Here is a 24,152-nt window from a genome sequence, read left to right as displayed (position 1 = left end):
ATTAAATCAGGTTGCCTTCTGACTTTTCCTTATTTTATCACAACACCCTTTTCCAAAACTCTCAATTTTAGGACTATGGTTTATTGCATTTATCTGTAGAGAAATGAATTCATTTTTGGAGTTTTGATCTCTGAAAAATACTATAGAAGCACATATTTATTGGAGGAGTGATTCAACCTTGCAGCGGGTCAATATGTATGTCCTATTATAGCATGACCTATCAATATTACTTTGTACAGTGATCTTGTGGCTGAAGATAGATTTGTGAAATGTATATAGTTCTGTAAAATTATATAGAACATAATTAATTCGTTATATTTGGGATGAATTTCAACCCAAGTTAGTAAGAATAGATCTTAGTAACTACTATAAAGAAAAAGACCTGGATTCACTGAAATTATTGCTGTCATTACAATGTTTGAAAAAATTATTTTGCAGATAATCGCCTTTGATGAGCTAAGGACAGACTTCAAGAGCCCAATAGACCAGTGCAATCCAGTTCATGCAGTGAGTACAGCTTGAGATTTGACAAACATTAGATATTGAATGGAAGAAGATGTGCTGAACTGTCAATGGAAAATATGCAAATAGATTTAGGAATCCCTTATGAATGTAGTTGTAGTCTGTAAGAGCAGCTGCTATTTACTCTTGATTTAGCAACCCATCAATCTGATGGTCTCAGGGTGGATTTTTACTCAGGTAGTTCCCTTTCTTGCTGGAGATGGCTTGAGAGCACTTAGAGATTCAGAAAGAGGAGAAGTTGAAATGTGATTGTAGGGGTTTTGTGCATCTCTTAATTTTGAGGCACACTTTCCCCCTTTAAAATCCCTTTTCTCCTCTGCACCCAAGCAGTGGACTGACCATTTTCTCCATGTTTGCAGTGTTGTAGCTGTATCGGTCCCAGGATATTAGACAGACACTGTGGGTGAGGTAATATCTTTTATTGGACCAATTGCTGTTGGTGAGAGCTTGAAAGTTTGTTGACTCTCTGCGGAACAGAAGTTGGTCCAATAAAAGATATTACCTCATTCACCTCATCTGCTTCAAGAGTGACCCATTGTCTGTACTGACTACTCAATGGCTTTGATGAGGGACGCAATCATCACCTTTCTGCCTAGAGGCAGAGGTCAAAATTCTCCCCTACCCTAAGGGGGGATAACCCACTCAAGAAAATGAGGTTCCACCTGCTTACAGTAAAGGGTAATTTGACACAGAGGCTGTAAGCTCTGCTATACTCCAGCAATCTGTCAATTATGTAGGAGTGTGGCAGATCTAGCCCTCACTGCCACTGTGCCTCCTGCTGGTCAGTCTGGGAATTAGCTCTTTTGTACCGCCTCCTGCTGGCTGATGTCTCTCCTGCCTCAGGTCCCTGTGTCCTTCCTGGACCCGGTGCCCTTTTCCCTTGGGGTTCTGCCGACCACAGTACCCCCATGCTCTGGGTCTCCCCTCCCAGGGGAGCCCCCAACCCTCTAAGCCCACCTTGCCTCAGTGGCTACTGCCAGTCATCATCTAGCCCTCTTTCTCTGGGGCAGACTGCAGTCTGTAATGGCCACTCATTGGCAAGGGGGTTGGACCTGCTGCCTTTCCCTGCAGCCCCAGATCCTCCCTAGGCCTTCCTGTCAGGGCTCAGCCTGGGAGGTCGCCAGGCCTGAGCTCCCCAGCTCAGCCTGCCCCTTCCCCAGCACTGCTCTGTCCAAGGTACCCTTCACTCCTTCAGGCAGCTAGGTCCATCTCTCTCCAAAGCTAGAGAGAGACCACCTGCCTTCCGGCCCTGCAGCCCTTTTATGGGGCCCAGCCTGGCCCTGATTGGCTGCCTCTCAGCCTTTTCTGATTGGCTCTCAACCCCAGCCCTCTCCAAGTGCTGGCTTTTAACCCTTGCTGTGCCAGAGCGGGGTGACTACCCCACTTACAAGGAGCCTGGGCCAAATTTAACTAAATATAGACTGGAAGAAAGGGGTGCATCTCCTTTGAAAGTCTGTGGGCCAAATTCTATGGGGACAGAAACAGTTGTATCGATTACATATTGGGTAAGTGGCAAAGATTTGGCATCCGCTGTGTGACTGCAAAACAAGTATAACTTAAAAAATAAGGGCATGTATCAGGAGGTCCAGTCAATGGGTAAGAGACAGCTTTCCCTCTTCCCTTATTTTAACATATTCTTGACCTATTCCCAACATTCCTGGTGTCAAATTCAGTCCTGGTTTAAGCAGGTGCAAATTCTGCTCTCAGGTGAGCCATTGTTAATCAGAGTGATTCCATTGGCTTCAGTGAAGTTACCCCACATTAATATCAGCAGAACAGAAGGCAGAACTTGGCCCATTGACCTCATTAGGAGTTGCATTTGTTTCTACTATGGGCTGATTGTGGTTCCCATGTAATATCAGATTGGTGTGTTATATACATCTTGCACTGCCACCAAAGGCCAAACAGATTCAAATTACAACACTTGGCCACTTAAATCCGTTTCATGACTAGTTTATTCCCAAAACGTAACTTATGTCATCTTTTATACCACCCTTGAATATGGCATTGTAAGGATAGTCTTGAACCTGAGTCTCCCAAGGAGCTTTGTACTACAGAATCATCGAGCCAGTCTAAAGTTAATATGTATGTTTATGTGATTAATTGTATCTGTTAATCTACTAAAATAAATCCACCCCTAAAATAGTAACTGAAAATGGAAACTGTAGGGAACAGTCTCCACTGAAATATATTACAGCATTTTCTATGAAAGTAATATTTAGGCCTATTTATCAATGTTTCTTAATTCTCCTCATGCGTTTTTGTCCTCATCTTGTTATACAGGCACACTTTCTGTGCCTATCTCTGCATCACGTCCCAGTAATTTGTTTTGTTCCTAAACTTGTATAGTGCCCTAGAGAGAGAAACTGCTTTTGTTTTAGAATGCAAATGTAATTGGTTTCCAGGATAAGCAAGTCAATGTCTGTGTGTCCCTGTTCAATTCACGTTGTGATTTAATTAGTTAATTAATTCATTAATCCCAGAATGTTCAGTAGTTTTCATTTACTCTGAACAAACATTGCACAGAAAATGTCCAATAAAATCCTGCAAGGTTATTCTGTATCAGTAGCACCATTTTGACTCTCACCTAGCAAACTTTCTGTAATAGCTCAAACTGTATTCTCATGATACTTTCTCCTGTTCAGTGTGGATGTTAATGGGTGTTATTCTAGCACACTAGGAGAGATTTTTATGAGAGGAGGCATTTGCTCTGGTGTCATTCACCAAATGTTTTTCCTTCTTGCCCTATTGTGTATCAGTTGGTGCCCACATTTCCATCTATTTAATTGTGTGGACTCCAGATCATACTATTTTAATGTCTTGTACTAATCAGTTTATTCTCACAGCATCCCTGCTAGGTAAGGGAGTATTATTATCCCCATTTTACAGAGAGGGAGCTGAGTCATAGAGATATCAGTCAGGAAGACTATGGCAGAGCTGAGACTCAAACTCAGGTCACCTGATTCCCACTGTAGAGTCTAAAGAACTTCCTCTTCCAGAAGACCAGGCATGTTTATTCCCAGACCTGCAATGGGAGCTATGTTGGCAGAACCTTACATCCACATGGACCTCCCATTGAAGCCAGTGGTGTTTTGCGCAACCTTACATCCCACGTGGACCCCATTGCAGGATAGCACCATAATCTGAGGAGCTTCTTGACATAAAAGGTGCCATGTAAAGGCAAAATATTACTGTTGTACCTTCCACTGTCTCCCCAGACTGAAATCTTTTTTATAGGAGAAATATAATCCTCACAAAATGGAATCAGCTTAAAACAGTTTGAAAAACACAGACAGTTTAGAGAGAATTGGCTTTACACATTGGTTCATCTCATTATTTGTTTCAGAAAGGTGACTGTAAATAGTAGCTTTTGCAATGTCTAGAGAAAAACCTAAACAACCCTCAGGAGAATGTACAGTACACGCCAAGCCACTTCTCTAATTTATTGTAAGAAGAGGTGTAAAACTTCACTTACTTTTGAATTGCTCACTCCTCTTGGGCAGAGTGCAACAGAGTCTGTTCTGTGCTAACCGCAGTAAATGCAGAATAATTCCGTTGAGTGTCATGGCGTTACTCTGGATGTACCCTGATGTAACCAAGAGCAAAATCTTGCCTGGTGGCTCGAGTGATATGTGTAAGCAGAGCAGAACATTGTTTTACTAGTGAATTTCTCACCTATGATCCATTTAACAGAAAGCCTGTTAAAGTTTTTATTTTGACTTTCCTTGCATCAGCTGAGGCTGCATTGTCCTTAACACTGGAATCCTCAAGTACAGTATCTTTCAGTTCATGTAAATGTCTTCTATTTTAAAAGGCTATTTTTAGCATATTACAAATACATTGTAGTAGCCTGATCAACTATAAAAGTTCCACATTGATAGAGCCTCTTGGCAATTATAGAGGTACTTATATAAACAAATGTTCTCTGTGTGGAATCACTACTGAAGTTAGTGGGAATCTGAAAGTTTGTGTCTCAGTCTCTCTGGACCAATTCAGCCTTAGTGTAAGAAGACACAAATACTGACTTCAAAGTTGTTGCCCTGCTAACTTGATGGCTCAGTTTCATCTCTGGTTTGTTTTCTCACATGTTATGGGGAATAATAATTACCTTCCTCACAAGGGTGTTTAGACAACTGAGTGAATCTATTTTAAAGTTATATGTGAGAGATAAATATTACTAGGCCAAATTCATCCCTGGTGTAACTCCATTGATATCTGGATGTAAGCCATGGATGATTTTGGCCCATTATGTTTGTGATATATTTTCTTCAATTAATTACACAATATAACCTCCCACCACTTTTTTTCCACCTTTCTTTGGCAGCGAGAGAGACTAAGAAACATTGAGCGCATCTGCTTTCTTCTGCGAAAGGTGAGCATAAACCAACAGGATCTATGACATTGATGAGAATTGAGACCATCAGATGGCTGTTCTGGGTATGTCCATTTGCCCATCCCACTGATCCTCCACCATCACTCATGAAATCTGAGATTCCAGTGTGAAAATTGGAATCAGTGTTACCTTTGAAAAACAAAGTGGAGGTAATGAGAAGGGGCTGCCATAAGTTAGGATTTCCTGACGAGGACTGAACATTTCAGAACATTCTCAGGTTCAGATTTAATAACCTGCTTTTTGAAGGTGATGATTGGTTTCTGGAGGTGTAACTTGTGACAGTTATGGCCACATGCCCTGTGCTGCCATCAAGATCTGAGGTTTATAATTATTCTTTGCTGGACAGTCATTTACTAATTATTTGATAAATGGAGCATTTTATTTGCATGAGTTCAACCTTTTGAGTTTCTTACAGGCTGAATGAGAATGTTGAGATTATAGAGGCTGACCCTCTGATGGTGCTGAGTAACCTCAGTTTATTTGGGAGTAAAGGGTGCTCTGCTCTTTGCAGGACTCATCCAGTAACGGGTTACAAATTCTACTGTAATTTAAGAATGGAATTTTTAAAAGCACTCAAGTGTTGGCCTGACTCTGCTTCCATTAAAGTCCCATTGATTTCACTGGATGCAAAGTTAGACCAACACTGAACATGTCTGGTTTCCTTAGGGTGGGATTTTCAATGTAAGCTGTGCTCATCAATGGGAGAATAGCACCAGTGACCATCAGGACCAAAATCACAATGCCCCAGCACGTGCTAAAGAAGCAACACCATTAGCTGGGAGTGAGTACAAGGCTCTTAACCTTGAATCAGGCCAAACACTAGCTGTAGACATGATCACATGCACTTAGCCAGTATATTATGCAAACTGCTTACATCAAGTCTTTTTAACCATTCTGTCTCTGAGCAGACCAAGTAAAAAGATCTGACCTTGCAAAAAAGGTTTTAATAAGTGTACCTATGCACTGTATTATAGTATTTAATGCAACATCATGACAATTAGCAAAACATTCCAGCCCTTAGAAGATGTCATTAGAATGTCCAGACTGGAAAGTATTTGTTGCTGCATTGTATTCATCCTGGATGTTTCTGCTACTGTGATCAGCAATGAAATAGCTAACACTATTGACTGCCTGTGGCTATGTTCAGAACAGCTGGAAACTCAGTTTCAAAATGTTGTGATATTGGCAGTGCTAAGTACTGGCTCAGCCTGATCCCGGGGCCTGATTATGTTCTAAACAACTGTATTTGCGCTAGGGAGGGACCCTACTTTATAAAACACTTCTGTTGAATAACTTGATTTATACCAGTTTAGACTGAGCATGGGAACAATTGTGAGCACACTGCTATCAAGAATCATGTGTAATCACTTGTACTGGGCATCTGACAAGGAGAGAAAATATTAATCCATGCTAGCTAAACATAAAAAAGAATCAGTACTTTCCCAGGAACTATTTTGCTGACTCAGAAGCCAGCTAGTTTCCAGCTGTGTCCCAGTTTCTCTGACAGAAAGCAACAGGTGCGTGGCAAATGTATTAATATATGTGAGTCCCGAGGGGAGTCCTTGCCCATAGGAAAGTTTAATTTTTATTGAGCCTGAGCCTCATTGCAAAGATGGTGCTTTCTGGCTAATTACTGATACTGCATACACCAGGGATCAGACTTCTAACTCACTTAAATTGTTTGTTAATGAAGCATCTCCTCCCAGGTTCTTTGGGGACACATTTGTTTTAATTGGGAGATGTGATACAGGAAGAGGAAGAAGGAATAATTACAGAGATGTGCAGTCTTCAAGTCCAATATTTACTAATAATCGCTTTTATGTACATAGCAGTTCTAGAGCATTCATGGTTAGTGGCAGAGCTTTGGGGAAGCAATTAAAACACTGAGTGTTTTAAGGACATGGGAATCTGTAGTTTGTAATGAACTCTAAAGACCTTCTGATTACTATAACATTGCTCTCTGTGTGGCTGTGGATAACTAACCTCTGTGTGCCTGTTTCCCTTTCTATAAAATGGGGAAATAGTAACACATACCTGTTTCCTAGGGTGTTGGGGTTGGCTAACATTTTCAAAGCACTTTACAAACATAAAGCCAGCAGTCTTACTGTTAATGCCACTAGAACTGATTCTTGATTTTTGGCTATTAACCTCTATTTTAAAGGGATTTATGAGTGGTTTGTAAAAATGTGCCTCATTTCACTGTCCCAGGTTCTACAGGGGGGTCTCTCACAAGTGATCATGCACACAGCACCATACAAGTCACATATAGTGAGCCCCAATGGATGAAGAGACTGGATGGTTTGTCAGAATTATCTTGGAAATCCTTAGTTTTTTTTAATGTAGTGGAGTTCATTTGCAGGGTTTGACAATAGCTTGTGGGTATGTGTTTGATTATACTGGAAGATGTTACATAATTTGATTGAGTTTTCAAGCATGGTGGGGTTGACAAAGGAGGGATCCCACTACAGCACAACCAGAACATTCACAAACATCACTATCTGATGTGAATTAATTTGGAAAATGTTTACATACCATGAAAACAATATCTCACTCAGGCAGTATGTAAAGCAGGTGGCATGTATGTAATGTTCTGGCTTTTATGTATGTGTATCGCTGCCCTCTGCTGGATAGACCTAGACCTGCTCAAATTTTCTGCGAGACAATAAAGCTTTGATGAAAAAGAGGCTATGAGCTTTGTTCAGACTTGAGTGATCCCTTGGATTACAATGTAAATGCTTTAAAGATATTATTTCCTGAAGCCAGTTTTAAAACTGGGTTCCCAGTGAGATACTGAAATTCTCCTTTATCTCAGAGGCCTGTTTTTTGGAGCTCTGTAGTATGGTCTTCCAGTCACATGTGGTTTACCTGGAAATCACACACTTTTTGTGTATGTACATGCCCATAGATTTATTACAGAAGCTGATTTACTTAAAGTATGTGCTAGTGATGCTGATAGCCGTGCAGGCTGGGTCTACACTAGCTTTTCCCCCTCCTAAAATTTGTTACCAATTTTGCAGCTCTGCTGGTGAGAACTCTCCTCTCGGCAATGTGCCAGTGGTGTTTTAACCATCATTGTTTGCAGTGTTGTTGTAGTCATTTTGGTCACAGGATATTAAAGAGAGTACTTTTCCCAACTCTGGAGAAGAGCTCTGTGTAGCTCAAAAGCTTGTCTCTCTCACCAACAGAAGTGGGTCCAATAAAAGATACTACCTTACATACCATGTCTCTCTTTCAACCATCATGTCATTTAGACCAGCTATGAGCAGAGAAAGGCATGGTACTTAAAATACTAGTAGCCCACTTGCTGTTGGTACCATGGGTGGTGCTGAACTGGTGTTAGCAACACTGGGAAATTATAGGGGAAAACGGCTAGTGTAGACACAGCCACAGTGCTAGCGAGAGGTAGAAGAGCTGGGTATTTCCCCTCAGCAATCTGGATGCAGAGCAGTGCTGTAAAGCATGTGTCGGACTTGGAGCAAGCTGTTCTTTTTTATGTTACCAGGGCATGTCAAGAGCTTAATCCTGCATCATCCCTCGGAAGGTAGAGGAAGGATGAATTGAACTGGCAGGAGACACTGCAGTTCGCTATGCAAAGTAACTGCTATGAGATTTTTAAAAAACAGTTTATAAAACTTAGCACATACCATCTGTAGTCACAAGACTTTTTCCATAGGTGAGTAGTACTAATGTTCCCATTTTACAGCTGGGGGAACAGAGGTACAGTGGGAAAATGAATTGCCCAAATTCACACATCAAATCTGTGGAACAGCTGGAAATATGGCTCAGTCCTTCTGATTTCCTTCTGGTACCTGGTCCACTGGACTCTCCTCATGCAGATCATCTAATAGGAATTTTTCTCTTATTTATATGGTTAAATACCATGATATTTTTTAATATTTTACTGTTCATTATGATGACTGTATTATTACATTATTGGTGCACTGCACAACATTCTCTAGAGAAACTTATTTAATTGACAGATGCCTGATGGAAACTTTTTTTTCTGGTTTTAAGGGCAGTTAGGATTTTCCTATCATTAACACAGTTGGCAACATGATGGAGCGTAAACATTGTAATACTACAACACTGCCCTAGAGGACAAATTTTAAAAATGGCAACTTAATAGCAGGTAGCAATTCAGATGTGACTATGGACTGCATGGGAACAATGACTGAGTTAACCTCTCATTCCCCAACAGGGAAGTCCTTCCTGGTTAAAGCAGAACATTGTCTGGAAGGGAAATCTCCCATAATATCCTCTCTCAGCAGATAAGCTCCAGACCCCAGTTTGTTCACACCCACCCTTTCATGAGCAATAAAAATGACTCTACTCGAAAAATGACTGCGGGTTTGTTTTTAAACCTAGTTAACTTCAAGCAAGATAGGGATATGAGAAACAGAACTGGAATTGGAGTCTGTGTGGAAGGGAACTAAGATTTATAAGAGACAGATCTTTCGCCTTTCCTACAGCTGTAAAGAAAGCATTTATGCTAAGTCAAACATAATATCTCTGGAGCTGCAGGATTAGAGACATGCTGAGTCAGATCTTTATCCTTTTATTTATTGTTTGTAAATTCAGAAAGAGCAACAGGGAACACTGCAAATTTCCAGGGTCAAAGCAACTGTAACCACAAAAAGAAAAGGAGGACTTGTGGCACCTTAGAGACTAACCAATTTTATTTGAACATAAGCTTTCGTGAGCTAAGCTTATGCTCAAATAACTTGGTTAGTCTCTAAGGTGCCACAAGTCCTCCTTTTCTTTTTGCGAATACAGACTAACACGGCTGCTACTCTGAAACCTGCAACCACAAAGTGACTTTGAGAGGGACATTTGCCCTCAGAGATGTTCCAGATAATTGAAAAAAAAAGAAAAAAAGGTTTTGGGGAGGGGGTTTACAATTGAAAGATAAACGTTGTATCTTTCTTTTTATTTTTGGTGTATTTGTATAAGACAATCCTGGAGACTAAAGTCCTCTTTTGTAATTTACTATCGCTTTTCCACAGAAAAGATAGAGCACGGAAAGCAGTAGTGCTAGGTTCACCACACTGCCCTACCAATGTCCCTGAGCCATAACCTGGATGGAACACTTCTAGGGGTGAGAGGCCCATAATGATGATACATTGCACTTCTTCCAGTGCACTCCATTGGAAGATCTCAAGACACTTTGCAAACATTCATTTCTCACAACAGCCTTGTGAGGTAGGTAATTATCATTAGCCCCATTTTACAGTTGGCAAAACTGAGGCACAGAAATGTTAAATAACTGGTACAAGGAGGTCACCTAGCAACTCACTGGCAGAGCAGAGATTAGAATCCAGAGGTCTTGACTCCCAGAGGTGAAAGATTAGTGCACTAACTCACTGCCTTGCCTTGTCTGAAGAATAGTTCATGGGGTTAAATGACAGCCAGAAGAGAAAGCTACACTAGTTTTTTTACTCCTAAAATTTCCCAAAATTGCTACCATAGTTCAGCTCCACCAATAACAGATGTGGTGGCAACCCTAGTGTAAATAAGCTGCTGGTGTTTTAACTATCTTGTGAACTCATCCTGCTCAGTACCAGTTTAGGCAATACAATGATTAATATGCCAGTGCTTGCTGAAGCTTTTTCTGTGATAGAGTTCCCACCATTGCTATCATCAGTGTAGCTGCCTCAATGGTGGAAGATGTACTGTAGACAGGGCTTGGGTGATCAGATATGATTTTACCACCCTATAGGGTTTCAACTCTGTCTATACTAAATCCACCAAAGTAGCTACAACTTGTGGAACTGCACCAATTGGGAATTATGGATCTGAAAAATCCCAGTGTAGACACAGCCTAAAATCTAGTGTAAACAAGCCCAACAAATCAGGCCGTGTGTATGATACATTGGCACAGCTGCAGCTACACCACTATAGTGTAGATGCTTCCTACGTTGATGGTTTTTCCATTGATGTAGTTAATCCACCTCTCCGAGAGGCAGTATCTACCTCTACAGAAGAATTCTTCCATCAACCTAGGTGTGTCTCACCGTGGGTTTGGTCGACGTAACCACGGTACTCAGGGCATGAAATTTTTCACAACCCTGAGCAACATAGCTAGATAGACCTAATTTTTAAGTACAGAACAGGCCTCAGTTGCAAAGCTGGGAATAGAAACTATACCCCTACCTTTAGTAGCACTATAAATCATTTTCAGCACTGATCAAAAATGAACCAGTTCCTAATTTAGACAGGGATTAATAAGCATAGCCATACTGTAAAGATATGTCTGCTTTAGAGAGAGAATCTTGCATTGTCTTCACTGCCAGGTTTGAAACACAGCCGGTGCTGTCTCCTGCTCTAATGAATAGTAAAAATTTCCTTCTTGCCGCTTAGGTGCCTTTGTCATTAGAGGGGGAGACTGAATTGTTGGCCAGTGAAAATCAAGTAAATTAAGTCTGTGGCAGTAGCAGAACTTGCTGTGATATTTCACAGAACAATGTAGGATGCATTTTGAGTTTTGATAAATTGTTCCTAGGACAAAGACCATAATGAGAACAGAAAATGGCATTACATGAATCCCTTCCATTGACAGAGATTGTAACAAAGCTGGAGTATATGCACTTTGTCCACTCTTGTTAGAGTCCAAAGACTGCATCCTTGTTAGTGGCTTTTTGATGCCTTCTATATTTCCTGGCATACCTAATGCGTTTCTCTTTCATACCTCATGAATATCATGACTCCGCTGAGTCTGACTCACCAGCTGGGCAGCAGGAAACCCTGCAGGAGGCTCTTCCTGCTGTGTGATTGGTAGCTAAAACTCACATCAAGGGGCAATGTAAATTAGTTATGAAGAATAACCTCTGCTAGTACGAACTGTGCTGGAGCTATTTGGGCAATCATTCAGTTCACATTTTAATAGCTTACGTGTCCTTATAAGACAATACAGATAGAAGCTTCCGCCCTAGCAGACACTGCTGCACATAAAGTGATTTGAATCAGTGTTATATTTTTAAAGTTTTAAAATATTTATCATCTCATATATTATTTTCTTGGGTATTTAAACCATTTGCTTCTAACTTTGAAGCACAATTGTAAAATGGTTCTAGCTAGAGATGGCCTTGAATCACAAAACATGATCTGAATAGCTGCGGATGTAGGGAAATTTGAGTTCAGATCTAAAGTCCATGCCCAACCACTTTCTCTAATGATGGCGCATACTGACACTCCAGCTGTGAACACCCCAAAACTTCAGGGAAGTTTGAATCCCTCTCTGAACTTGACAGCCTGGACTCATCTGTATTTATTGTGCTGAGTTGAAATAAATGTTGACATTAAAACCCCAAACCACGATGAATGTGCCTGGTTTCAGTTTTTGTTACAAACTTGAAGCTCAGATCTGTTCAGGGATCTTTCCGTCTAGGGTTTTAGTTGAGGCCATAGTTTGAGGGAGGTGTCAGACATAAAATACAGCTGCAGACCCAAACTTTCCCAAAGTTCAGGTTGTGTTTGGATCTGATTTCAGGCTCATCTCTACTTTTAACAAGGGTCGGGCCCTAATAAGGACTGACCAGCTAAGCCATTTTCCCTGAAGTGGGTTTATACTATTTTAAACCTTTTCAGGAATCCTGATTCCTTTACAGGTTTGGATTGGTCTTAAGTATCTACTCTGTGACTGGGACCACAAAGACTTTCTTAAACTATTTGATTACCTGAAAAAATCTTAATGCAATTGATTAACAAGTGTTTTGTGTGTGTGGTCTTATTCACCGAGGTGCTCACTTGAGCACTTTGTTACTATCTCTTATTTGATTCAAGGAATAACCAGAAACTTTTACCTATCTAGCAGCCTACAAAAATGTTGGGTAAATATACTGTCGGGAACAATTCTGCTTTGGTCAGGGTGTGGATGAATAGCATATGTAAGAACGTTTTCTTTCTAACTTCTGTGTTGCCATTGTTATTATTTACATTTCCCTTTCATTTTTGCTCCCATTATTTATGGAAGTCCTTGGCAGGCTGAGGTACTGAAATGGATCATTGGCAGAAGTGTTTAACATGTTTAACATGAAAGCCTAATTCTTATTATTTGTATTACAGGAGTGCATCAAGATCCTAACAAAGAACAAGGCTCCTTTGAGCTAGGTGCTATACAAACACATAGTAAGAAATTGTGTGCTTTTCAGGGCAGGAACTATCTAAATAAACAAGACAGATAAAAGGTGGGAGACGAAACAGAGGTAGGAAGGCTGACAAAGGGACTTAGACACCTAGAAAATCACTGGAACAGCACTGTGACCCACAAAGCCCAAGTTAAGTGCTAGGCTCCCTATGCAATGCCTGGGGAGAGAGAGGCACTTTAGAATGCAATCCACAAAACCCAGCACACTAGGTAGGGAGCCACCTAAGCTAGCCAATGGGAGATGCTGAGGAGAGTGGTGTGTGCAAAGCCCTGCCTCTCTTATGGAGGTAGGCACCTAAGGCCAGCTACAGGGAGGTGCTGAGTTCTGCTAGTGATCAGTGAACAGGGAAAGATGTGTGTTTTTCTGCCTAATATGCATGCAGGTCCGATCTGGTAGGCTTGCTCAGAGGTTGCCTATCTCCAAACAAAACGAGCCAGGGAAGAGACGCTCCCTTTAGCTTAATAGTTAGGGTACTTGCCCAGGAAGTGGGAGACCTCCTGTTCAAGTCTCTTCTCTGCCCTGAGGGGCAGAAGGGATTTAAACAGGGCTCAGCCACCTGTCAGGTGAGTGTTCTAGCCACTGGACTATGGGATAATCTGATGTGGGGCCTCTCAGTCTCTCATATTGAAATTGTTCCATTTGAATTAAATAATTGAGCAAGAGAGAGAGAGAGAGAGAGAGAGAGAGAGAGAGAGAGAGAGAGACTGACACTATAGCCCAGTGATTAGAGCACTCATCTGAGAGGTGGGAGATCCCTGTTGAAATTCCTTCTCACTGGGGTGAGGGGAGCTTGAATTGGGGTCTCCCACATCCTTAACCACTGGGCTAAGGGTTATAAGAGAGGGCTTCCTCCTTCCCACCCTGTCTTGTGTGGAGTTAAGCAGCCTCTGAGTACAACTACTGGATCAGGCCTCACACGTAAGTTAGGCAGGGGAACATTTTGTGGATCGCTCTGCAGTTCAGGCAGGTGATACCCATCCAGACCCCTACGGTGAGGCAGCTGTGCACATGCTCAGGGGCAGAAACATAGGCACCTAGGGAACTTTTACTGCAAATAATTAAGCACAAAGTGAGTTTAGGTGCCTATAGGGTTAGACGGCAGCCAAGCAGGAGTTTTGTGGATCACAGTGGTGCCTAAAACAGAACTTGGGCACCTAAGTAGAGCCAGGCCAAAGTGACTTGTCGAAGGTTACACAGCAAAGCCGGGAATAGCAATCAACATCTTCTGAGTGCTAGTTTACTGCACTACCCACTAAACTCCACTGCCTCTCCAAGCCAGCATGAGCCTGCAGTGTGTTGAGTGCCTCCCACAAGGATGCTTCAATAGATATTAAGCATTCAGTACCTTTCACAGGATTGGGTGCTGCCTGGTTTAGTCTCAGGTCTGTCTGCATATGTTGTAAAAAGGCTGTCTCTGGAGAATGCTGCATCCTGAGCTGCTTGTAATACTAGCTAATTAGATCGTGTTCTTCTGGTTCATTGATCATCAGTGTAATTCTATATTGATTTTTAATTGCTTACTTTTGTAAGTTTCTTAATGATAGCCTGGAATCTCTCTGATATGCTTTCTTTTAATTTTCTTAGCTGTTTTTTAAGCTCTCAGTTTAGTGATTTGTCCAAAATAGATCCTGGAAGAATTTGGGGCAAGAACTTTCAGTTTCTGTTCCCCCTGATTATGGTATCAACTTTCTGTTAGCAAGCAGAAAGCTACATTTCCTTTTAGTTTATAAATAATAACTGAAAATGTTTGCTGCTTTTTGGGGAGTTGATGTCTTAGGGATTTGATAATGGCGCATGGGATCTTTCATCTTTAGGACACCCATTCTAATCCAGCCCAGCTCTGTACTGACTTACAATTATTATAGTCTGATTGATGGCTCGTGGGTGTGAAATTACTTGGTGGTTTTCAGTGTTTAGATACTTTGGTGATGTGTGCTGTGCAAAACCCCGAGACTATGTTGCTAGAATGGTCTCAGCCCAGGTTTTAGTGGGCAGGAGTCCACAAAACCGCCATCTCCACAATTAGTCCTTTTGCAGACTATCAGCAGAGACTCCAAGGACTGTATATAGGCATAGGGAGTGTAGTATCCTCTTGCCCCTCATGGTGTTGGTCAGCTCTGCAGTAGATCAGCAGGGCCATGTGGAGAAGCTTGCAGTTCCACCATACTTGTTGTGCACGTTCTGTCAATATTGCACTTCTGTCTCCAGGGCTGACAATGCAGCCTCTTTTTCCTTACTTTGTAAAACCAATGTTTCTCTTGGCCTTAAAGATAGTTCTAATTAGGGTGACCAGATGCCCCGATTTTATAGGGACAGTCCTGATATTTGGGGCTTTTTCTTATATAGGCACCTTTTACCCCCTACCCCCTGTCCCGATTTTTCACACTTGCTATCTGGTCACCCTAGTTCTAATAACATGTTTAAAACACTTCTAATGGGGTGTAACTTTGTTAGTCTTACACCATTGAAAATAAGATTTCAAGTAGGTTAAAAATACATTAGTACAAAATTTTCAGCTAGCTCATGGAAATCATGCCTTATGCATAATTTATTTTTAGACTGTTTCTGTAGAGAGTCTCTTGTTAGTCAGAGAAGAAATGGAACAATTTGCAGTTTATATAAACAGCAGGATTGTCACCAGTTTGCACAACTTGGGGAAAGATGTTTCCAAGATCTGGAGGGAGCATTATCTCCCTGCAGGGGATGTGGGAGGGAATAGGAAAAGCAAATGAGATATTTTGAAAGTGGTTTGGACTCTGCAGGTTTATGCACCTACATGAACTTCATTTCCATTATCGTGCTCCCTCTGCAATCCACATAGCTGGCCAAGTCTTTCTGGTATACTCCACAGTGTAAAGTCAGGGTTGCTGCAGGGTCTGATGGCCAGACCCAGATCCAAAGACAGTGAGAGGTTTTCAGATACAGGCTTTTGCTTTGGGCTAGTTGCAACACTTGGAATTAAGCTTCATCAAAATTCAGGAAGGATGGGAGAACTTGCTCCAGAGCCACTTCTCATACTAATGGGCCAAATCTAGAACTGATATAAGCTGTTGTAACTCCATTGAAGTCAATGGAACTGAGCTTGCTTACACAAAGGCAGATTTTGACTCACAGTTAAGTTTGACACTGGTCTATTTATGTCCTCTTTATTCTATTTCAGATTGTAACTATGTCCTTCACTCGTCACAAGGCTTAGCTATATGGTGAGTTGCTGCGCAGCAAGTGAGGGTGTGAATCAACACTGCACCAGCTTGCCTCACAGTTACGCACTGTGTGGGCACAGCTACAGCACAGTGGAAGTCCCAGGATGCAGCTTAGAGTACTATGCTTTCAAGCACCAATACGCTAAGCCTGTACTCTGAGGCTTTACCGCGCTGTAGCAGTGTTCACACGGCGAGTTACTGCACAGCAAGCTAGTGCACTGTAGCTTCACACTTTGGCTTGCTGAGCAATAACTTACCATGCAGACAAGTCACTGGTCTCTTAGCTTTAAAGTGCCTAAAGCTGTCACTGACTACTGGAGGCAGGCTGTACAGGATGTAGCGCCTAGTGACTAGAGTAAATTCATAAACTTTATGGAAGCTGGCATCCGCATTGTTTGATGTTCAGAAACAAATTATTTAAAGAAGCCCTGTCAAATTAAAATGAGCTGAAATTGCAATCACTCTTGTCAACTTTTGGACTGTGTGCTGCATTTGCTTTGTACTGAACAGGATTGGAATGGAAGAAGAGAAGTGAAAAAGACATAAGGATGAGATGATAAAAAAAGGAAGGGATGAGTGTAAGGGGAGAGCTCTAAGTGATAAATCAGAGATGAGATGCATCCTCTCCAGCCTCCCATTGGATGTGGGAGGTACGTCTTCACTACCTATCCCCACTGCAGAAAGAAATAGAGAAAAAGGAGACATGGGAGATGAGGAACAAGGAGAATCTTTCTATTTCTCTTAGGTATTTATACAGTCTCATTACCATAGTATCTTTGCAGTTCACTCTTTAATGTATTTTCCCTCACAACATCCTTGTGAGGTAGGGAGGCACTATTTGTCCCCATTTTGCAGATTGGGACCTGAGGCAAAGATGAACAAAGGAATTGCCATACTGGATCAGTTCTCTGATCAATTTACTTCATATCTTGTCACCATCAGTGGCCAGCGCCAGATGTTTTAGAGGAGGGTGCTAGAAACACCACAGTCGACAGATGTGGGATAATTTGCCCTCCCTGAAGGTCTCATCCTATTCCCTAGTAAAGTGTTTCAGCTCTGGCTGAGCTACTCCTTGTGGTCAGATACCAGGCTGCTGTATTGGTTACTATGTGCTTTTACACCTACTGAATAGCATCCAGACACTGTTTCTTAGTCTAGTGACTCCAGCAGGGAGTAGACCCCTGTCTAGTATCCCTTTTCTCTAGGGATATGGGACTCAATGTTGCAGTGTCATTACGATGACCAGAGCGCAAGTGTAAAAAATCAGGATGGGGATGGGGGGTAACAGGAGCCTATATAAGAAAAAGCCCCCAAAATCGGGACTGTCCCTATAAAATCGGAGCATCTGGTCACCCTAGCTGTCATAGGCCCCAACACTAGTTCTGACCCCTTCAATTCTCCCCAATAGCTTAAACACACCCTCTCCAGAGCTCCACCCTTGTGGGTATTCTGGGTTACTGTTATCCATTTGTAACAATTAAAAAAAGGGAACACGCAGACTGTGGAAAGGAACTTCTAAACTTTGTCCATGAGTAAAGATACACTTTACTCATAGACAAAGCACAATAGTTGCAGATCTAGGCAAAAATAAAAAACACCTCCTTCCAGTGTTCTCACCACTCCAAGAGCCCTTTGGGTTTTGAATGTCCATTCAAAATTCCAGTACTCTTCTGTACCACACTCATCCTTGTCACTCTTCCTGTTGTCAGCCAGTGAGACAGCCTCCAGCTTGAGAAGATCCAGCCCTTAAATGGAATTCTGGCCTCTACTGTCAGGTGACATCTTAAGCAGCTCCAAAACCCCCATCAGGTTTTATAATGTGTAAAACATTTCTATTTAAAATTAATTTTTCTTGAATAAAAACGAGGATACAATCAAATCTAGGGCACTCAAATGTCCCTGAAAACTAGAAATGTTCAAGCTTTCAGGACCTATCCTTGAGAAAATAATTTGAAATTCTCCTCCCCATTGGCTTAAATGGGGACAGGATTTCACTCAATGTGTTTGTCCACATTTTTTCAAACTCTCTGAAGACTCTTCCCTTTGAAGGAATCTCTGGCCAGCTGAGCTGGTGAAACTGACAGCAGGTTGAGTGAGTACATATGCAATCCAAGAGTGTCTCCATTCAAGTCTATCTCATGTTGATCCCTGGTTGTCCCTCCAAATCTTCCAAGGAGCTTTCTCTCTCCGCAGCAAATCCCAAAGGTGGCAGGGAAGGAGTGGGAAAGAGATGGGTGTAGAGAAGAAGTAGGAATCCTTTTCTCTCGCTTGTGCACATCTCCTTGATGCTGAACATCACTGGAGTGACCTCATGCCACTCCAGCAACATATGTCTTGACTTGGAAAATCTGGTCTCCCTAGTCCAAACCATCTTAGAGAGAATATTTATCATAGCACAACTTTACTCTGATCATCAGTTCATGATGGAGGAAACCACACCCCCTCTATTGCAGGTTCACAAACACCAAGACACAGTAAATATGCCATGGGTGACAATGTACAGAGAGGCCAGGTAGGGGGAATTCCAGAACCTCTGTGAACCAAACTCTAATGCTATTTAGCAGCTTCCTCTGGAGAACAATAGAATCAGGTGCTGTGGGGCTGTAAACTAGGTACATCCATTTCCCAGAAACACCACGTAACAGAAGCCTAGTGGTCCATAGCTGCTACTACAACCTGGAAGGGACCTGGAGGGGAAGCTGCATTGGAACTTCAGGGTCAGAGGAGGATTTCAGCTCTCCCACCCCTGTTCACCCCCCCCCCCCATGTGAAGCCCATTTACTCAGGGTTGGCACAACATAAGAACATAAGAACAGCCATACTGGATCAGACCAAAGGTCCATCTAGCCCAGTATCCTGTCTTCCAACAGTGGCCAAGGTGCCCCAGAAGGAATGAACAGAACAGGTAATCATCAAGTGATCCATCCCCTGTTGCCCATTCCCAGCTTCTGGCAAACAGAGGCTAGGGACACCATCCCTGTCCATCCCTGGCTAATAGCCATTGATGGACCTAGCCTCCATGAACTTATCTAGTACTTTTTGAACCTGTTATGGTCTTGGCCTTCACAACATCCTCTGGCAAGGAGTTCCACAGGTTGACTGTGCATTGTGTGAAAAAATACTTCCATTTGTTTGTTTTAAACCTGCTGCCTATTAAACAACTGATGAGGAAGCTCTTGCCCCATCAGAGGACTAGTAATTTACGTATTGCAGGGCATTGATACCATCCCAGAATTTCTTTCTAGGCTCCTGTAAATGGTATCCGTGTGCCTGAGTTAACTGCAAGCAATTCATTTTTGTTTTGAAGCATGTTGAATCATGTTTCATAAAGAGAAAGGGAACAAAATATCTGCCTTATTGTAACATTTATTCCCGGTAAGACAGAAAGAAAGCTAAAGCTAAATGACAAGTCTGTTTAAAGCAGAAGTATCAGAGCTTTGAAGGAATGTGCTTTTGAGCCTGAGTCTAAGGTTTTTAAATAATAGATAAGAAAACATTATCTTTCATGTTTGGGGTATTTCTCCTCCCCATTAGAAAGAAATCATTGACAGACTGATACCAATGAAGAAATAAATAGGCCAGTTTCATAGTTTTGTATTTTGTCATATAGTGTAGGTCAAATCATGTGGATAAGTGGTCTACTATCTGCTGTGAACTCAGGTTAAAATAGTCGAGTGATCACCTAAGCTTTAAATGAATGGATAGAATGTACCCCTACTTATCTGGAAAAGTGACCTACAAACAGGGTAGAGTTCAAAAGTGCAGAAAGAACATATCGCATTCAGAGAAAGTCCAGCCCTTGTTTGGAGGCAATTCATTCATCATTGAAATTGATTTATGTATGCACCTTGCCAGCACAAATTAAACTATTTTCAGTGAAACTTTGCAAGTTGCTGAGTTCTGCATTTTCCAAAGGTTTAGAAAATAATGGTTTTTATTTTTAGGCATTGTTACCTCAGGGTATCTGAGTGCTTAACAAAATATAATGAAAAGCTACATCCTGCTTATGCCTGCGGTAGGTGAATAAGGAAGGGATAGATCACAAAGGGCTAAGTTGTATGGTAATCACAAGCCTTAATAAGGAGCAGCCCATAGTTGACTCAGAGTCACAATTCTGCTTCTGCTTGCTCCAGGGACAGGGCTGGCCCACAACATTTTGGCACCTGAGGCGGGGAGCTCAAATGACGCCTCCATGCCCCCTTGCTTGGGCCAAAACTTTGGAAGGTCTCAATTCTGCCTGCTTCCTATTCTACTCCTCTCATGGTACTGCTCTGCTACCTACCCCAATAAAGGAGAACTAACAACTTAAAATGCCTTGTTCAAAAATTTTAAGTAACACTTTACTATGCAGACAAGAAAAGTTACATTTGCTGTTCAGGTTTCAGAGTAACAGCCGTGTTAGTCTGTATTCGCAAAAAGAAAAGGAGTACTTGTGGCACCTTAGAGACTAACCAATTTATTGAGCTGTAGCTCATGAAAGCTTATGCTCAGATAAATTGGTTAGTCTCTAAGGTGCCACAAATACTCCTTTTCTATTTGCTGTTCAGGCATCTGAAAGTTAACACTGGCATTTTTATCTGTTTGAATAATCAAAGTGGTGCTTTCTGTGCCTTCTTTGTTGCAAAGATTTGAACTGCTTTCTGAAGGTCCACAGTCTGGGCCAGCTCATGCTCTGTTGAGATGGTTGCAAGGCCGACCAGCCTCTCCTGTGTCACTGTGGAGCGTAGATGTGTTTTTATTAACTTCGGCTTGGAGAAGCTGCATTCTCCACTGGCAACTGTTACAGGATGTGTTAGAAGTATGCGCAGAGCAACAAAAGCATTTGGAAAGAGGGTGGTCATCTTATTTCTGCACATATATTCTAGAACAGCCTTTGGAGTTGATCCTGCTGAAATGTATCTTGGAAGGGCTTTCAGTTCATCACCTAAATCACTCGCATCAATATCTCGCATGTCATCATGTGTCAACACTGTCTCTAGTGCCCTGCATTGCTGGTGTAGGTCTTCTTCAGGTTTGTGAGGAGTTTTGGAATATCATACAATATCCCAAATATACTGCTGTGTTCCTTGAGCTGCATGAAATGTTCTTCAACTGACTGTATTGCACATCTAGCACCTGGTTAAAGAATTCAACTTTGAATTGTTGTTTGGCATCTCTTATGGGATTATCCTGTGCCTCATAATCAAAATGTTGTCTTATTCGGTGACTCTTGTATTCTTGAATTGGTGGAAAAATAGCTTCAGTATGAAGTTCCTGTGCCAACTTCTGTGCAGTCTTCAGAACGTTTTGAAATCCCTCATCTGACCGGTAAGACTGTAGGTATGACTTTGCTTTGTCCAGTTGTTCCATTGCTCCAGATATATCAAGGTCAACACCTTGGAGTCTCTTGCTTACAACATTTATTTCAAACAGTATGTCATGCCACAACACTAAGGGCTTGTCTAGACTTACATTTTATAGCGCTCTAACTTGCTGGCTCAGGGGTGTGAAAAATCACACCCCTGAGCACAGCAAGTCTGAGCGCTTTAAAGCGCTAGTGTAGACAGGCTCTGAGCGCTGGGAGCTGTGCTCCCAGCACTCGGCGCTAAACCTCTCATCGAGATGGATTATCAGGAGCTCACGCGCACCACACTCGCACTTCAAAGCGCTGTCGTGGGAGCGTTCCTGCAACAGTGCTTTGAAGTTTCCAATGTAGCCATGCCCTAAGCCACACAGAAATTTGAAGTTATGTATGTTTCTGGTGATTCCATTTCCCTCTGCCACTGTTCTCCCACGAACAGTTCCTGTCATAGCATTATCTTCCATAATGGCAACTATGGCATCATCTATCTTCCCAATTTGGTGTTTGATAGGCTTTATCACCTCCACTCGACTTTCCCATCGTGTGGCACTCAGTGGTTTGTGTCAGAGAGGATGTTCCCAGATGTTGCTTCAAAATTTGCCATCGATGAGTTGATGCAGAGAAAAATACATTGATGCTTTGAATTACATTAAAAAATTCAGCAGCCTCACTGGAAGCTGATGCTGCATCACTGATCACCAAGTTCAATGAATGAGAACTGCATGGGTCAAAAAAAGCTTGAGAGTTTAACTCTCGGTTCCATGTTTGCACTCCTCTGTTCTTTCCTTTCATGTTGGCACCATTATCATAGACCTGACCTCTCATGTCAGCTATCACAATTCCCGTATCTTCCAGCTTTTTAAGAAGCACATTTGTCATACCAGCTCCTGCAGTATCATCAATGTCAATAAATTCTAGAAAATGCTCTCTGAGAGTCACCATTGCACGGACATTTTCACTAAGTTCTGTTGTTACAAAATGCACCATTAAAGTCATTTGTTCTGTATGGCTGATGTCAGGTGTGCAGTCCAGAATAATAGAGTAATATATTGCTGACTTCAGATCTGCCACAATCTTCTCTTTGACTTTTGTTGCCAGTAACTGTATGATCACATTTTGAATTGTTTTTCCAAGGTAGTGATGTGTGTACATTTCTTGGGTGGTGACTCTTCTTAGATGTTCCTGGAGTACAGCATCAAACTCAGCCATCAGCTCCACAATTTTAAGGAAGTTTCCATTGTTTGGCGCATACAGCTGATTTGAAGTGCCACACAGTGCTAGGTTTTGGGTAGCAAGCATTCTCACAATGGCAATGAGCCTTTTCAGAACATTTTGCCAGGAAAGAGACTCTGATGCAATCTTCTCTTGATGCTGATCATCTATGGTGGCCTTTAACCTTAGTCTCATCTCAAGCTCTTTCCACCTATGGAATGCTCTCTGGTGATTTGCTGCCTTCTCAGGGCATGCCAGATTTTTCCAGTCCTTTGTTCCTGTAGAACCCAACGTGGCTGGAACATTCGACTGGAAGACTTTGCAACAAAAACAGTATGCAGCATTCTGGGTTTTTGAGTACATAAGCCATGGCCTCTCCACTTTGTCACCACTGGGGATTTCATGCCAGTAATGTGTTGAATGGAAACTTCTATTTTCACTGTCTTTGGGGAACATGAAGTTTTTCACTTGCTGTGGCCCATGCAGTACAAGGAAGTCCCTCAGGCTACTGCTCAAGTGGGTCCACAGTCCTGGATCATCTAGACTTAAGGAACTAAACTCATCAGCAGCTGTTTCTTGCGCCTCCACCACACTCTTCTCTGATATACACTTTTCGTCAGGAATGTGCATGGTTACATCCATTTGAGATGGAGATATGGATGCTGTAGTAGCTGCCAGGTCACCTGCACTCTGACTAACTGGAAGATCAGGCATCTCCTCACCACTCACATCCTCACCATGAACATTTGTGTCTTTGTATCTCAGGAGAGCTCCTTCCTGCTTAGATAGAAAAGCTTTCTTTGCTTTCTTTCTTTTTCAGAATGCTGTCCCAGAGGGGCGTTTTCTTCTTTCACTCATGACTCCTGTTCTGTGCCAGCTATAGTGGCTCTCAACACTCAGTTGAAGGGGATAAATAAGCAGGCTGGTAGCAGGCCCTTAGTGAGGGAAGATATCAGCGTCTTAAGGGCCTAACTGGCTCCCCCTACTTCAGTTGACTGCCTGTTCTCCTCAAGTGGGTTCAGGGAAGCAGCAGGAAACAGGAAGCTCCCTGAGAAGTTGGTGTTAATCAGTCCAAGCTCCTGGGGGTGCCAGAGAGGTACATAAGAGGCTCCTCCTCCTCTCTCTCCCTGCAGCTCCTGCTGCTTTCTGTTATTCCCTCTCACCTTTTCTCCTGCCTGCCTGTTATGTCTCTTGTGCCCTCCTTCCTCCAGCACAGCACTCCACGATTTTTGTGCATCTAGAGCAGAGAGAATACATATGCACCAGCAGCAGACACAATTTTCTACACTCTGGGTCCTAATGGCCCCCGCCCCCCCCCACCGCAGTCTCGCACCTGA

General features: G+C 42.2%; 1 protein-coding gene across 2 annotated transcripts in view; it reads left to right on the top strand.

Annotated features, from left to right (window-relative positions):
- Positions 1–24,152, top strand: part of CNIH3 (cornichon family AMPA receptor auxiliary protein 3) — an 81,624-nt gene that overhangs the window by 37,322 nt on the left and 20,150 nt on the right. For both annotated transcript variants that reach the window (XM_048843338.2, XM_048843340.2), the window contains exons 2-3: positions 439–507; positions 4,847–4,894. In XM_048843338.2, the coding sequence (XP_048699295.1) occupies positions 439–507; positions 4,847–4,894 (117 nt within the window). The remainder of the gene's footprint in view (positions 1–438; positions 508–4,846; positions 4,895–24,152) is intronic.

This window comes from Caretta caretta, chromosome 3 (assembly GCF_965140235.1).
Source record: "Caretta caretta isolate rCarCar2 chromosome 3, rCarCar1.hap1, whole genome shotgun sequence".
Lineage (NCBI taxonomy): Eukaryota > Metazoa > Chordata > Testudines > Cheloniidae > Caretta > Caretta caretta.
The sequence above is the reverse complement of the archived record's forward strand: the minus strand, read 5'-3'. Positions and strand labels throughout refer to the sequence as shown.